General features: G+C 42.3%; 1 protein-coding gene across 2 annotated transcripts in view; it reads left to right on the forward strand.

Annotated features, from left to right (window-relative positions):
• Window positions 1-245: 245 nt before the first annotated feature.
• Window positions 246-16,630, forward strand: part of TMEM87B (transmembrane protein 87B) — a 51,990-nt gene continuing 35,605 nt past the window's right edge. For both annotated transcript variants that reach the window (XM_045827650.1, XM_045827651.1), the window contains exons 1-6: window positions 246-498; window positions 3,782-3,842; window positions 9,217-9,308; window positions 13,374-13,505; window positions 14,374-14,427; window positions 15,638-15,728. In XM_045827650.1, the coding sequence (XP_045683606.1) occupies window positions 367-498; window positions 3,782-3,842; window positions 9,217-9,308; window positions 13,374-13,505; window positions 14,374-14,427; window positions 15,638-15,728 (562 nt within the window). In that variant the 5' untranslated portion in view covers window positions 246-366. The remainder of the gene's footprint in view (window positions 499-3,781; window positions 3,843-9,216; window positions 9,309-13,373; window positions 13,506-14,373; window positions 14,428-15,637; window positions 15,729-16,630) is intronic.

Here is a 16,630-nt window from a genome sequence, read left to right on the forward strand (position 1 = left end):
GGCATGTGCAGCGGATACAAGAAACTGAGACCCACGGAACAGTACTTTAACTTGGAACTCCACCCCGTACTCTCACGGCTGAGAACCCCAGTGTCAAGGCGGAATCTGGGACAAGAGACCTGCTCCCTACTGAACCCGCCTTCACTTAGACCAGCCCAGAGCCCCGCCTCAAGGCTCCCTTCCGACCCCGCCCTCACCCTGGCCCCGCCCCCACCATGGCCTCGCCCCCCGCACGCCCGCCCTACTTCCCACGCTCCCGCTCCTCCTCCAACTGCCACCCGGCCCGGGCTTCCCGGACCGAACACCCTTGCCTCGGGGCGGAGCGGCACAGGTGCTGCGGCGGAGCCTGGTGGCCTCATCGTCAAGATGGCCGCTGCGCGCCGCAGCCCGCCGGAGAGGGCTCTGCTGATGCGCGCCACGCTCTGCCTGCTCTGCTGGGCCCCGGTGGCAGTGCGCGCCGTCCCCGAGCCTGGGCTCTGGGCAATGACGGTCAGCGACGTAAGTGGTACCACTCGGCCCGCGTGCCCAGGCAGGCTCCATCCCGCGGGCGCCCGTCCTCTGCTAGGCGGGGAGTGGGGGTGACGGGTCCGTCCGCGCGGGGGTCGGTTGCTCTGTAGCCCTTTCAGGACTCGTTTGAGGACCGACCCTGGCCTCTGTGTTCAGCGACATCCCGCACCGCTCTCCAGGCTGTTCGCAGGCCACACCGTGAGGCCACGCAGGAGACTCCAGTTCAGTTCCGGCAGAAAGAAGAAAGTGCGCATGCCGCTTCCGCTTTCTCTGCCTGTGGGAGGGGTACCCGCCGGAGCCACCCACCCTGTTCCCTGTTAGTGGGCCCCAGAGTTCCGCAGTGCTGGGAGCCTAGGTGTGCAGATAGAGCGTCTGGGGGCTAGTGTGCAGGCCGCAGTCTGTGGGAACTCTCCCTCCAGGATAGGCGTCTCAGCACTTGGCGTCCAGTGGGTGTGGGACAGATGTGGGATGGGGGGTGGATGTGGGCAAGCGCAGGAGGTAGCATTTTGGAGAGTCGTGTTAAAAAGGGACCGGAAATCGAAGAGTTATCTCTAGATGGGATGACTCGACTATCTTTGACGCATTTCCCACACCCATGGAAATGATGTCCAAGTTATAAAGGCAAAAACTCATATTTTGGTGTTCTCAACCAGAAAAAGTAGTATCAGAAACTATGTTTCCCACAACATAAAAGCTGCACATAAGAACGAAAGTAGCAATCTTAAGAATCTTTACAACCCAGGGCAACCATTTCTAACAGGATCCTAGTGGGTTAGTGCCCTCTTTTGTGCCGCAGTGGTAGAGCCTGCGCATGTGTGTTGCGTTTCTCTGATCAGTAAGAAGCAAAGCTCGGAGAACCATACTCAGCTTCTGAAGTGAATGGGCAGTGTCATTAAACTAAGGCAGTGAACAATATTGGAAGTGAATCAGCTGCATACAGATTGCTAAATGACTTAACCATATCTATAAGGATCTTTGCCAAGGATACTTTGAATGGCGAAACTCCAAAGGCCACGGAGACAGAATGACTTTGATTCCTGCCTGAAGAAGAGACACTTTTCCTTGGTCCCACATAATCTGTAGTCCTGTGTGACTCAGGTCAGGAGCAGCCCATAAAGCCCTTCTTTGCAAAGAATGGGCTGAATTTTTTCCTATTTCAAGTTTTCAGAATTTCAGATCCTGAGAGTAGAGCTTCCTTTCATTTGTACTACAAATCTGTCCAATGGTGGTTTTGATTGTAAAGATCAGCAAATAGTTTAAGCACCTACTGTGTGCCATGCACTTCACTGGCCATTGCTGTTGCAAAGGTGAGTTTCAGAAAACAGTCCCTTTTCTCACAAAGCCCACACAGTAAGGACAGCAGATTCCTGAGTAGGAATTACATACCTGGTGGCATTCTTGGGATATATTACATGAGCACCCAGTCCCACTTTCTGGAGTCAGTGGCTGGCTGGATCTTAAAAGATGAGTAGGTGTCACCTTGGTAAAGAAGGAGTGAGTAGAGCAGCAGCACTGAAAAAAATTGCTGTTGTTTCTGCTGAGTGCTGTTCTGTCAGGAGTGTTACAGGAGACTCAGGCCACCATAAGATAAGCCTTCTGTGTCGTAGCTTGGCCTTGAACCTGATGCCAGGGGTCTAAACTCAAGGACCTGAGAGGTCTGAGATAAATAGTATTAGTGAGTGAAGTGAGCTGGGTTCAGGACTGGGGGGAGCAGTGGGGGGTGTGCAGTGGACTAAGGTCGCATGCCCCTTATGAAAAGGGTAACTGCCATCCAGCCCCACTGATGGATACTATATGGCAGGCTAGGCACGAACTGCCAGGTCTACTTTTTTAAAAGTCAGAATCCATATTTGTATTATGTGAATGAATTAAAGACTTTTTTTAAAAAGGGCCCCTTGTTTGCTAAAAAAAAAACCAAAAAAAACCATTTATAAGTTGGGTTATGCCCCCAGGCCACTTGTAGCACCTTTTGGGTGTGAATGAGGGAGAGCCATTGAAGGATTTAGTAAACCCGAGCTTTAAGAGAGCTCCACTGTGGCTGGTATCTCAGGATCAGATCTGGAGGCAAAGGTACGAGTTAGTTTATTATGGAAGTGGAGGCAGAAAATGTTGAGGGCCTGAGTTAGGGCAGTGGTAGCAGGAATGGAGAGCAAGAGCTAAGTTTGGGGAGTGTTTATGAGATAAATAGGCATGTCTTGGGAGGTGGGCAGTGGAGGTGAGGTAACTGGAAGGAGCCTTGGTGACTGGGTGGCATCATCTACAACCAATATGAACAGTGCCGGAAGAGGTGGTGAGGAGTGTATATGGTTTAGGGAAGGTTGGTATGGAATGGGTGTCGGAAATCCCAGTGGACATGACCTTTAGGCAGCTGGATCTGGCACTCAGAGGAGGGATCTGGGCTGTGGGTTTTATTGTTGACTGGGGCTGGGGATTCTGTTATTTATAGTTACTGTTGAAACTATGTTGGGGAAGGTGGAGGGGTTTTCAGGAAAGAGCTGCCTGTTCTGTTTTTCTTTCATTCCTAACCACTTGTTGATTTAACACAGTCCCTTCTCACAGCATTTTTATTCTTGGTGAGGGCAGACATCTAACAACTAACACGTACATTTTCTAGTTTTAGTTGTGGGAGGGGTTGTAAAGAAGAATGGGTCCTAGAGAACATGTAAGGGAGGGCCTGGCCTGGTGTGGGGAATGGTGGAAGACTTCCTGAGGAAGGGACTTTGGAACTGGGCTTTGGAGGGTAAGAAGGAATTGATGAGGTGAAGAAAGAGTGACAGGGAAGGGTTTTTAAGTACATTTTTGAGTGGAAGGAGTACATACTTTGGAGGAGCTGAAAGAAAGGTCCTAGAGAAGTGAGTAGCCCTGATGATGGAGGGCTGTATGAGCTGCAGTTCCTCACTGGTCTGCTGTAAATGCACAGTATGGGAAAGGGCTGGGTATTTTATCAGAAGTACTGTCACACAGACACCAACTGCAGGTACATGGTGGTACACTGGCAGCAGCCCTCACCTCCTAGGTGTTGCTGGCCCCTGACTGGGACGCGGAGGCAGGGGTGTTCCAGAGCCTCCTGCCAACTGCAGGGAGGTGAGATGTGGGCAAGGGTTTAAGCAAATGAGTAATGTGATCAGATTTATATTTTTTAAAAGTAATCACTCTGGTCATAGGGAGGACAGCAAGGATTAGAACTACATGTTTTCCAGAGTAAAGCTATACTCTTGGAAACAGTAGGGAAGAAAATTTTAACATGATTTTTCTATGTTGTTTTTCATTTTAGAAATCAGGGCCTTTGATATTTAGGAAAATTATGTATAACTCAACTGATATCAAGTTTTCTGGTAAGTTTTATAAAGTAACAATACTAATATAACTCTATTATAGACAAGTAACATGTAAATATGTTATAAACTAATACATAAATGTAAGCATTTATAATACTATTGTATTTTATAAGCTAGGCAAATATTTTGTTTTTAAGTGGTTCTAACATTTTAAGGGTTTCTTTTGTTTCCGTCAAGTCTTGCTTATTTTCAAGAATAGGTTTTTCTGTCTCAGAACATGTAATATGATCGTTCTTTAAAAATTATAATTAAAGTCCAATAAAGTTGGCTTCAGCAAAAAAGTATTTGACTTCTGTGAAATTTGACTCTAGATCTCGGCTTTTAAAACTAGATAAATTCCTTTTATAAGTGTATGAAATGTCATAATTGTGATAAAACCTTTTTGCCCCTCAAAATTTTTAAAATACATATATTTGATTATAGTATAAATAAAAAGTACAAGAAGCTAACATTTTCATTAGGCTTTTAGGGCTTATGAAAGTGAAAATATTTGTGAGGGACTGTGTTGTCCATGTGAACACTGCTGTGCGAGGATCTTGAGATTTTCAGTGTTTTTAATGAGTTTAAATTGGATCATATTTAATGTGGTCCAACTTCCTCTTTGTGTTTCCATACCTTGACTGGGTAATTTGTTTACCAGGGTTAAAGTTTTGGGCTGAGGAGAAATTTTGGGGGGTGGTAACACAGATTGGCTTCCTGGGAATCCAAAGCCATGAGTACTTTTGCTGTCACTCCATGCTCTGGTCATTTGTTGGTCAAGTCTGCCATACATGGGTCTTTATTGAGGGAAGTGGGCCAGCTATCAGCTACAAAGCAGAGGTGGTTCAAAGCAGCCTGGTGATATCAGATCATCAGCATTGATAGGAGCTGGTTAAGAGGAAATTAAAGTCCAAAGTGGGTGAAGAAAAAACTTTGGCATCTGATTGCTTTAATGAATTTATGTCTCAATATCTAGACAAATAAGATTTAAAAGACTGGTGCAAAGAAGTTATGTGGGGAAAAAAGTTATATAGACCAGTGAGACACAGAATTGGATTTTTTTAAAAAAGTCAACACAGCCTGGCTGTGCCAGCCTGCAAACCAAAGGATTGTGGGTTCGATTCCTAGTCAGGGCACATGCCTGGGTTGTGGGCCAGGTCCCCAGGAGGGGGCTTGCGAGAGGCAACCACACATCAGTGTTTCTGTCCATCTCTTTCTCCCTTCCTTCTTCTCTAAAAAATAAATAAAATCTTTTTTTAAAAAGTCCATACATAATGTCAGAGATCAGCCTAAGAGTAGACCACAGTCAAGACATCTGAAGAAAAAATGAGCAGCAGGAATTAGGAGCAAAAGTGTGAAGACATGTGGCTAGCAGGTGTGGAAGTAGCATCCACCTGAGCCTCTTGGTTCTGGTGCCAGGCTCACCAAACAGCCTTCTCATCACCATTGGTCATCCAGGGTGGCATGCTAACAGGAGAGAGTTAGTTCATTGTTACCCATCCATTTTTTTTTTAGGTCTCTGCATTCAATCAATCTAGGTTTGGTGATGGTGAACTCCTTTAGTCTTTTCTTCTCTGGGAAGTTCTTTATCTGCCCTTCAATTCTACATGATATCTTTGCTGGGTAGAGCAATCTTGGCTGTAAGTCCCTGCTTTTCATGACTTTGAATACTTCTTGCTAATCCCTTCTAGCCTACAAAGCTGCTTTTGAGAAATCAGCTGACAATCTTATGGTAAGCAACTGTAGATAACCAACTGCATTTCTCTTGCTACTTTTAACATTCTCTGTTTAACTTTTGGCATTTTAGTTATGATGTGTCTTGGAGTGGGCCTTTTTGCATCTGTCTTGTGTGGGACTCTACTTCCTGGACTTCATGTCTATTTCTTTCACCAACTTAGGGAAGTTTTCTTTCACTGTTTTTTCAGATAGATTTCCAATTTCTTGCTCTTTATCTACTTCTTCTGGCACTTCTATGATGTGAATGTTGAGATGCTTTAAGTTGTTCCAGAGGCTCCTTAAACTATCCTCATTTTTTTGGATTCTTTTACCTCCTTGTTGTTGTGATTGGTTATTTTTTAATACCTTATGTTCCAAATCATTGGTTTGATTTTTAGCTTCATCTACTCTACCGTTGTTTCCTTGTAAATTGTTCTTTATTTCAATTAGTGTATCCTTCATTTCTGACTGTGTCTGTTTTTATGCTGTTGAGGTCCTCACTAAGTTCCTTGAACATCCTTATATCCAGTGTTTTGAATTGTGCATGTGATAGATTGCTTACCTCCTTTTGTTTAGTTCTTTTTCTGGAGTGTTGATCTGTTCTTTCATTTGGACTATGTTTCTTTGTCTCTTCATTTTGGCAGCCTCCCTGTGTTTGTTTCTGTGTATTAGGTAGAGCTGCTATAACCCCCTTGCCTTGATAGCATGGCCTAATGCAGTAGGTGACCTGTAGGGTCCAGTGGCACAGCCTCGCCTTTCACCCAAGCTGGCCACTCGAGGTGTGCCCTTCATGTGGGCTGAGTACACCCTCTTGTAGTTGAGCCTTGCTTGCTGTTGGCAGACAATGGGAGGGAATTAACCCAGGTCAGTCACCTGCAAGGACTTCCTATAACCACTGGCCGCCAGCCTCCACTATCTAGAGAGTCAGCTGTGCAGGGGCAAGGTTATGGTGCTCCAGTGTGGTCTGTAGCTGTCTGCTGGGTGCACCAGCTATGGGGTTTCCCTGGTGTGCAGGCCAAGGTGAGCCCCCACCTATGTTCTGCTCAGGGCCACCCTGCCTGAGCTATAAAGCAATCTGAGATGTCTGCTATTTGTGCTGGGCTTGGAGATTCCCAGCTACAGTCAAGTTGTGAATCTAGGCTGGCTGCTGCTAGTGCTGGGCCTGGGGCCACTTAGCTGTTTCTTGTTTGATAGGATTTAAGAAGTTGTGAAGCGTGAGCCAAGACCAGCCATTTGTATGAAAAATTGTGGTTAACAGTCTTGGTGGACCAGTAATTTGGGTAGGACAAACTCCCAGGGGATCTCCAGGGCAGGGCCAACAGGTAGATGGAATCTCAGATATAGCTCTGTGGATCTGTCGGGGGAGGGCTCAGAAAAGTAACAATGGCCTCTGCCTACATTTCTCTCTGGGAGAAAGCTGTCCCCCAGCTCCCACCTAGATGCCAGACACTTCAGTTCCTCCCTGTATGCCTTTCAAGCTACTACACCAGTGGTGCTGCAGCCAGAAGGTGTGTGTCTGTGTGAGTCCATGTGTGAGTTCTTTAAGAGGAACTGCTTGGGACTCCAGAAGTTTCTTCCACTAACTCAATCCTCCCCTGGTTTTTGCAGCCAGAACTTATGAGGACTTATCTTCCTGGCACTAGAACCCTGGGCTGGGGGCCTAGTGTGGGGCTGGGACTCCTCACTACTGAGAAGTCCCTCCTGAGTTTTTTCTACTGCATATGGATGTGGGACCAGCCCATTCCACATCTCCACCCCTCCCACTACTCTGGGTGGATGTGGCTTCTTTAATTCTGTAGTTGTCAGACTTCCATTGAACTTGATTTCTGATAGTTCTGAGTGATGGTTGTTTTATATTTTAGTTGTAATTTGTTTGTGGTTGTGTGAACCGTATTTACCTATGCTGCCATCTTGACCAGAAGTCATACTTCCATTTTCATTTACTGTTCATTTAAGGGAGTAATTGGATGTTCTAGTTTATACATCTGCACTGGTGGTTTGGTGAAGGCCTGAGACTGAGTCTCAGTGTTCTCACAGAGCCAGATTTTAGTGCCTGCGAGCTAAGCATTGAGTCGTTTGGTGTCTGGCCTTATTGTTTGGTGGATTAGTCTTCTGGCTTTCCCTTAGGTGACCACTCATTTGCTGCCTCATTCAAGATGCCATCATATAGAGCTACTGTTGAACATTTCTCAATGTAATTATATTAACAATAAAATATGTTATATAATCACTCTCTCTCTCTCTCTCTCTCTATATATATATATAGAAAAGTATTAGGAAAAACTTAATACTCATTCATGATAAAAACTTTCAAAAAAACTAGAAAAACTTCCTCAGTCTGATAAAGGTCATCTAACATGCTATCAGATCCTTTCCAATTATATTTTAAATTCTTTTAGGATGAATCTGGAGCAGCCTTTATTCCAGGGCTGACTTAGCACCCTGTCAGGTGTGACCCTTCCGTGTCTCTCCCCAGGGCTTGATGTATTCAGTGAGGCCTCTGAACTACTCAGAATTGTTGGGCTTCTCCCTGTGCGTGGGCAGGCTCCTATGCAGCCAGACATTCAACGGGCTATCTGTGCAGAGTTCATTTACTTTTTCTCCATGTAGCTCCCAACTCTTGGGTGCTGTGCCTTTGACATTCTACCAGTCACAGCCCCTGGAAGTCAGTTTCTGGTCTCAGTTTGAGTTCCCTTTGGTTACCTTCATAATGGCTCACAATGGCCCCTGCCTCCTAGTATTCATGACTTCGTGTGGTCCTCTGCGTTATAATATCAAGGTTGGTCTGACCGGTGGAATATGGCAGAAGTAGTGCTATGTCACTTAAGATGCTAGGTCATAAAAGATGCTGTGGCTTCTTTGCCCTCTCTCTGATGACTTGCTGCCATGTTGTAACAGCACTTTCAAAAGAGTTTTGTCTTATTCTAGACTTAATTCTCTTCAGTCTGTGTAGTGTTGTTATTCTCCTACCTGAAACATTTGGTGGTCCTTTGTAATACTCAGAAAAAAGGAAAACTCCCCAGCAGAGCATAATAACCCTTATGAATTTTTCTCCAGCTCTCCTTCTCTGTGTTCTAAGCATAGCACGCTGTTTTCAGACAGGTGTACTCATGCCAGGCACTCACTTACCCTGAGCATTCGCATGTCCTCTTCCGCCCTCCTCCTCACCTGCTAACTCCTGCTCCTTCTTCAGTTATAGGCCTCCTCCTCCAGCAAGCCTGGCAGCACCCCATTCTTTATGCTGGGGCCTGTTCATTGTTAACCCTCCGTTCCCCTGATACCTCTTATGTAAAGGACAGAGACTGTTCTAGATTCCCATTATGTCCCTTCTTGGCACAAGGGGTGCTTGCTCAGTATGTTTTGAATGAGTAAGTCAGTGAAGAGAACCTTTTAGGCTGAGGTAAGCAGTGTCAACATGTCTGGCCACTCGGTTGATTTTTGACATTGGACTTTACATATAGATGCAATAGTAGTATAGCAACTTTTGGTTAACTGATTCTATTTAAATTTGATGAATTTACCTGTCTCATTTTTCAGTGACTTTTAGAGAAATTAAGTATGTTTTACTTACTTTTTTATTGAGGTAACCTATTTTAAATGACATTCTTGAAACCTGAAGTTTATATTGGAGTATGTATATTATTATTGAAAATTGAGACTTTCTTTTCCTAAACAGTTAAGTCATTCCATTGTTCCGGGCCTGTGAAGTTTACCATAGAGTGGCATTTGAAGCATTATACCTGTCAAAATGAATATTCTCAGCTGAATGTAAGTAAAACACAGTTTTTTTTAAAGTTATATTTATAGACCCTGGCCTGGAGGCTTAGTTGGTTAGAGCATCATCCTGATTCTCCAAGGTTGCAGGTTTAATCCCTGATCAGGGTACACACAAAAATCAATCAATGAATGCATAAATAAACAGAACAACAAATGGATGTTTCTTTCCCTCCCCTCCCCTTCCCACTTTCCTCCCTTCTTCTCTCTAAAAATCAATAAAACATTAAAAGTAAATAAAAAAGTATATTGAGGTAATATTGGTTAATGACATTATATAAATTTCAGGTATACAACAGTATAATTTGATATCCGTGTACTCTGTAGCGTGTTCATCACCCAAAGTCTAGTCTCCTTCTGTCACCTTATATTTGACCCCCTTTACCCCATTTGCCCTTCTCCATCCCTCCTTCCCCTCTGATAACCACCATACTGTTGTTTTTTAGTGTGTTTTTGTTTGTTTTGTTAGTTCATTTGTTACTTTTTCTTACTTATTCCAAGTGTGAGTGAAATCACGCAGTTTTTGGTCCTACTTATTTTACCTAGCATAATATTGTCAAGATTCATCTGTGTTATCACAAATGGCAATGTTTCATTCTTTTATATGGCTAATGTTCCATTGTATATATGTGCCACATCAAATCTTTCAACTGAAAGACACTAGGTTGTTTCCATATCATGGCTATTATGGTTAACGATGCAGTGAACATAAGGGTGCATATATATTCATGAATTAGTGTTTTCATATTTTTTGGACAAATTACTCAGAAGAGGAATTGCTGGGTCATGCTGTAGCCCTATTAACTTTTTGCGGAACCTCCACACTGTTTCCCACAGTGGCTGCCCAATTTAACTGCACCAGCAGTACATGAGTGTTCCCTTTTCTCCACAGGCTTGCCAACACTTGTTGTTTGTTGATTTATTGATGATAGCCATTCTGATAGGTGTGAGATGATATCTCATTAACACAAATTTTTAATGTGTGTATATAAAGCTATGAAGGAAAATTATAAGTATAAAAATTTATTAGCTCATCTGGTGAGGAGGCTAGAAATATAGATTATAGTGCCACAGAGATATTTTGGGTCTTATATAATATGTACTGTAATCCTATCAAAGTATATGCTTTCTGAGAAGAATACAAATCTTTTTTTTTTTTTTAAGAAATCTTTTAAAAAAATTTTTATTGATTTTAGAGAAAGAGAGAGGAAGGGGGGAGAGAGAGAGAGAGAAACATTGATTTGTTATTCCACTTATTTATCGTTCATTGGTTGATTCTGTGGGGGGGCTCTGCCTGCCGCCCCCAGTCCTCCGCAGATGAGAATAAGTCTACCAAGACATGCTGTGCTTGGGGAAGAAAGGTGGCCGATCTCTCAAAGGAGAAAGGCCAAGAGCCTTTTCCTCAATGGGCTTTTATTGGGTTCAATTTATACAGGAATACAGGTAAAGCTCATCAATCATTGTAAGGCAGTAAGGATCAAACAATAGGTAATATACAAAGAACTATGAGGGCTTATTCTGAGTCAGGGTCAGTTAGCTAAAGGGCTATAAAACTTTGGGAAACAAACTCATTTCCTGCTCAGACCCTTTTGAAAAAACTGAGGGCATTCTTAGCAAAGCAGGTTTCATAGGATTTTATGCATTCTTTCTTAGGTCTAATGGCCTGGAGAACCCACCCTTTCCAGCACAGGGCTGCACCACCCTCTATCATTGTTTCATACTTAAGTCAGGCAGGGTAAGTAAGGCAGCCAAGAGATAAGGAGACTTCTCGCAGACAGAATGAAGACTCGGGCTATGTCAAAGCCAAGGGGCAAGGATTCATCACCCTTTTTTTCTATAGTCCCCGAAATCCTTCCCTAGGGGCCCCTTCATGACCATGCCTGTCTTAGGTCATCCCTCCCTTGAAGATTCTTACCCGTCATTGGCTAACTGATCAGGCTAGAGGCCAAGCAGGGTGAAGTAAAGGGGGCAGAGTCAGCGCCCCTGCCACAGAAACAAGCTTTGTCTCCTCAGTGGCTTAAGGTCCCAAGGTCTCTCACTCAGCCTTAGCCATGGGGGCCTACAGCTTCTGAAACCAGGCAGGGCGGTTCCCAACACGATTCTTGTGTGCCCTGATCAAAGATCAAACATACAACCTTGACATATTGGGACAACAGCCTAACCAACTGAACTACCCAACCAGGGCTAGAATACAAATCTTTTAGTTTCCTTGTATTTGTAAAAAATGATAGTAAAGGTTTATTAAGTCAGACATGTAGGAACCACTGATAAAAGGACAGTGGGTCACATACAAACCAAAATAAACTTAATTTAGGAAAGAAGTATAAGTTTCACTTTATTAAAAAAGTTAGTAACATAACACCTAGAACTTACTTAAGTATACATAGATTTAGTATGAGCAGGTCTCAGAAAGAGGTGAGGAAGGGAAGGACCCATCAGGGAGTTTGGGGTGGGGGTGGGGAGAAGGCGGGGAGCTGTGAGAGAGGGGAAGAGGGGCAGCCGGGTGTGTCCTGCCCGGGCCCTGCAGTATTTCCCAGGCACGAGTGTTTCCACCCCAGCATTTCTCCCAGTGCTGCTCCCCATGGTTCCTTTTCAGCTGATCTGGGTCTGTTGGCTTCTAGTTTGAATAATGTGTGGATTTCCATACTTTCATTTCTATTATCTTTTCATTTGAGGTGAAAAATGTCATTTTCATTGAATACTGCCTTTTTTATTTTATTCCCAAATATTTTACCCCTTCACACTAAATACTTCAGTGTATATTATGTGTTTCCTAGGAACAACAATATTCAGTTAGATTACAAAGTATAGTGGTCAAATTCAGGACATTTAGCATCGATAACAGTACTATTACCTAATAAATAGACCTTATTAAAATTTTGCCAGTGTCCCAATAACATCTCTTTTAGCAGGGGGTTTTTTTTTCCCCCCCTTTTCTTTTTTTCTTGGTACAGGAACCAATGTAGAATCACATTGCATTTCTGTAGTTTTTTTGTTTTTTTGTTTTGTTTTTGTCTTTCATGATATGACATTGATATATTTGAAGTGTACAAGCCATTTAGTTTTACAAAATGTCCTTAAATTTGAGTATTCCCGATGTTTCCCCATGATTGGATTCAGGTTATATTTTGAGCAGACAGACAGACCAGAGAATTCAGGTTTGTCCCATGTTTGGTCAGTTGGTTGGGGAAGTGTCTGCCAGTTTCCTCCACTGTAAAGTGACTGCTTTTCTCTTTGTTATTAACAGTAATTTGGGAAAAAAATACTTTGTATGTAAATATGTATCCTGTTCCTCATAAGTTCTTATTTTCACATCCTTTGATTTTTCTCCAGTTTCTACACTGATCTTTGCTACATGGTGATTTTCTAATCTGCTTTCTCCTACATGTGTTAGCATTCTGCTATGAGATCCTCTCTCTTTTTTCTTCAGTCTTACCTTGCAGTCAGTCATCAGTATGGACTCAACTGGTTTTTACTTCATTGTGAATTATAGTCTATTACTGTTTTTACTTATTTTGCTCAAGTTGTCCCATAGTTGGCCGGTAGAAGCCCACCTACCCTTTTTTGGTGACTGGGAGTTGCCATTAGGTTTTATTCCTGCATATAGGCAGGAAGAACCCCAGGTCCTCATGTGTGAACGAATGTGTCCCCTGCCCTCAGTTGTGTTTGCACGTTTGCTCCATGTTGCCAAGTATCTGGTTTGTCTTTCCTCCTTGTTAAATGCTGCTTTCTTTCTCTCTAAGGTCATTTATACTTGGTATAAGATGGAAGTAGCCCCAGGACAAAGTATTGTATACTTCAAAACACCTTAAACACTTTTTACTGTAAGATTATGGTTGTATTATGTATTACTGTCTCTGAGCACATTGGAATGACTAAAATGTTATGGTTTCTCAATTTTACTTAAAATTATATTCAAACCTTTTTTTCTGTACCTTGCTCTACATATTTTCAAGTGTCCAAACTGAAGAAATTTTAGGTGTTATTTAGATATTAAATTTTATTTATCTTCTTGGATAAGTATGGAAATACATTATAACAAAACTTTACGTTGGGTAGGAGCTGTCACAAAAACATGAAAGTGTTGGTGAAGACTTTTGTGGTAATTATTTCAAGAACATCGAATGTTGGACAACAAAAAATGAAAACTTAGATTGCAACAGTAACCTACAGGTGTTTCCCTCATTATACGTGAGTACCTTGTCTTGCCGTGTTAAAGCAGAATTTATTTTATTTCCAGTGTATACAAATATCAGCTTAAATTCTGTTTCACCAGGCATTTCATTAAGGTGCTTAATTTGTTAGTTTTTAGACTTAAATCTTTCTGAATGTCATAGTGCCCAAGGAGTAAGGTGTTGGCACCATCGTTCCATTTCTTTGTACCCCTCTGTGGCAGTGTCCCTTCACTGTCCCTCCACTGACCTGCTGTCAACTCACTTGTTCTCTAAGCTCCATTGCTCTGCCAGTGCAGCACGAGTCAGGGTTACCAGCGACCACGGCGCTCACTCCGTGGTCTGCTGCTCTTAGCACAGGCTGTCAGCATTTAGCTCTCGGGAAGGCACTCTCCTTCTGTGTGCACTTGCTCCCTCCCAGTGTGGAAGGTCAGATTCTAAAGTGTCACCAGCAATCATTCCTGAGTCGTGAGCCTATGGGTCATTTTAACTTGTTTTCTGTTCTATAAATTCTGAAATGAAAATATATCTTTGGTAGAATTTTTAAAGGGATTACTTAAAAATTTATGATATTGTAATGAACATGTAACAAAGTGTGCATATCACAAGTATGTAGCTTGATGAATATTTTAGCACCTGGAGCTGTCTTTTAGTTCCTGGTATCCCATGCCTCCCGCCCCCGCCCCCCGCCACCACCAACCATAGCCACTCTCCTGATTAAGGAAGTAATTTTTCCGAAGCAGGATTTTGTTACTCATGTTTGGGATACAGTGAAATTTGTTCTCTGATGTTCACCTTTGTACTTTTTTCATAACACATTTTTTCTTAATTGTTCAAATTATCCCCATAGAAATGCAGTAATATTAAATAGAATTTATTCTTTCCAGAATAAAGAACTAGTTACAAATATCAGAAATGTTTCAAACCAAGAAGAATCAATGGTAAGTCATTTTATTTGTCTTTGAATCAAATGTATACAAGCTATAGAAAGACTGAAAAGAATCTGCTAATGGATAGACCACTTGGAGAGTGATGTAAAGTAGGGTTATTAGAATTAGGAAAGAGAAAAGAACCTTTATTTAAAATAATAAATATGTCTATATGAATTTTGTATAGCCTTATTTCCATCTTTGTTTAAAAATCTCTTTAAAGTTATAATTTAAGGTTAACTCATATGCAGCCTTTTCTTTCACAAAATAAAATTTGCTTTCAAATGCTGAAGATAGCATAGCAATGGGCTGGTATGTATCGTCATTAAGGATGTAAAGAAATAGGTAGAAACCATGAATGTAGCATGGAGGGGAGAGAAAATTTGGTGTTTTGGGGAATTACTGAAAGTCAGAAAACCTAGAGGCCAAAAGGGTTAGAAGGAGCTGTGTGTAGGCACGGTGAACAGATTTAGGAGAACTTAATATTTGCTTTTATATTGTGCCTTCACATTTCTTGTTTTCTTTCACTGTCTTAAAGAGAGCCCAAGAGTAGAAAGGCATTCCTGCAGTGGGGTCGGGGGGCACAGACGCTGCACAAACTGGCACAGGTGGGGGAGGGTGAAGTAAAAGGGAAAGGGGAAATATTCAGCAAGAAGGAATGTGAGAAGTTTGATCCAGTTATGTGGGTCATTGAAGGGGTCACAGACATTACAGCAGCAGTTAGAGTCACCAGTGGGACTGCTAGTAACTTAGTACCTTGAAGGGTTTAAATAATTTAGCTATGTATGGAATATGAGTCATTTCTCACAGTGTTAATCTGACTTCTTCCTCCCACAGTTCAGTTTAAAAAACACACTGAAAACTGAATGCTTGATGATATTTGGATAAAATAAGGGAAGAGAAACTATTTGAATGGCAGTATTAAATAAAACACAGAATGGTAACATTAGGGGGAAGTCTGTAGAAATATAAGAAGTAGAAAATATTAAAGAGTGGAGAAGGCTTTTCTCCTCCTCCATCCCTTCAGGTCTGAAAAGAGGATGGTAAAAAATGGCAGGGGGAGGGTCTTCTCACTGCCCACCCTTCCTTTTCTCTGTGTTATCTGTGCTTTTAAAAAATAACCCAGTTTACTTATTAAAAGTTGTTTTAAAATGTGGTAAATAATTATTTATCTCTATCTTATATAGCAATTAAATAACAAAGGGGTTTTTTTCGTGCTCAGGATGTTGTTGCAAGAACACAGAGGGATGGGTTTCATCTCCTTATCGTTTCATTTAAAACAGAAGAAACCAATGCAAACTGGAATTTGAATGGTACAGTTAAACTACATGCATGTTTTTTGTCTGCTTTTACTGTATTTTGTATTTTTGTCTTGACCCAAATCTCCATTCTCTGTTAAAAACACATCACTCAAAAATGCATTTCTGTTCATCACAAAAATGAATATATTTGGGGGACTTAAAACTTTATACTTAGGTATCTTAAGTTAAATGGAAAAGTTTTAAACTTCATAGTTGGATAGAAAATTCTTCATCCTTCCAGATTTTAGAAAAAAGCAAAGGGGCAGGCAAGATCTTAATTGTTCATGAGGTAGATTATATTGTTTCTTGAAACTGGCCATAATCAGGGTTTAAAAATTGTTGTTCTTTAAGGTTTTTTTACCATTATTGTGTGAAATATTAAAGGGCCTTATTTAAGAAAAAGAGGATAAAAAATAAATAAAGTTTTTTAAAACATCAGTGTATAGCTAAGGAGTAGAAGTGGCATGGCTGGCAACTGTGGCTCCTGGAGTCTGTGAGCTCCCCAGCCCCAACAGGGTCGCCCCTCTGTGGCTCAGTAAGCCATGGTTCTCAGAGCCCAGGGAAAGAGCATCCTCGCTATAAGCAGCTTCAAGGGAACAAATGCCTCACATGTCCTGGAATTGCTTTGGCTGTCATTTTCCAGAGCAGGCGTCTGGTGGGCTGACAGTAGCCAACAGCATGTGAGGGTTCTGAGGATTTGCATTCTGCTCTGGCCCATCCACTGGGGACACAGTGAGGAAACTAGGCTCCGCCTCTGAGAGGCACCCAGCCTGGGGAAGGGTGCAGAAAGCAGTAGGATGAACAGGCATCACTGCAGATAGGCAAAGAGCTGGTGTCTTGTGGGGGAAGCTGGTGGCGGTGGCCAATCTGGAGTAATGTGAAGTAGAGCTTCCTTCTGGAGGTGATATGTGGGC

This window comes from Phyllostomus hastatus, unplaced genomic scaffold (genome assembly GCF_019186645.2).
Source record: "Phyllostomus hastatus isolate PE091 unplaced genomic scaffold, TTU_PhHast_1.1 phas_scaffold_78, whole genome shotgun sequence".
NCBI classification, from domain to species: domain Eukaryota; kingdom Metazoa; phylum Chordata; class Mammalia; order Chiroptera; family Phyllostomidae; genus Phyllostomus; species Phyllostomus hastatus.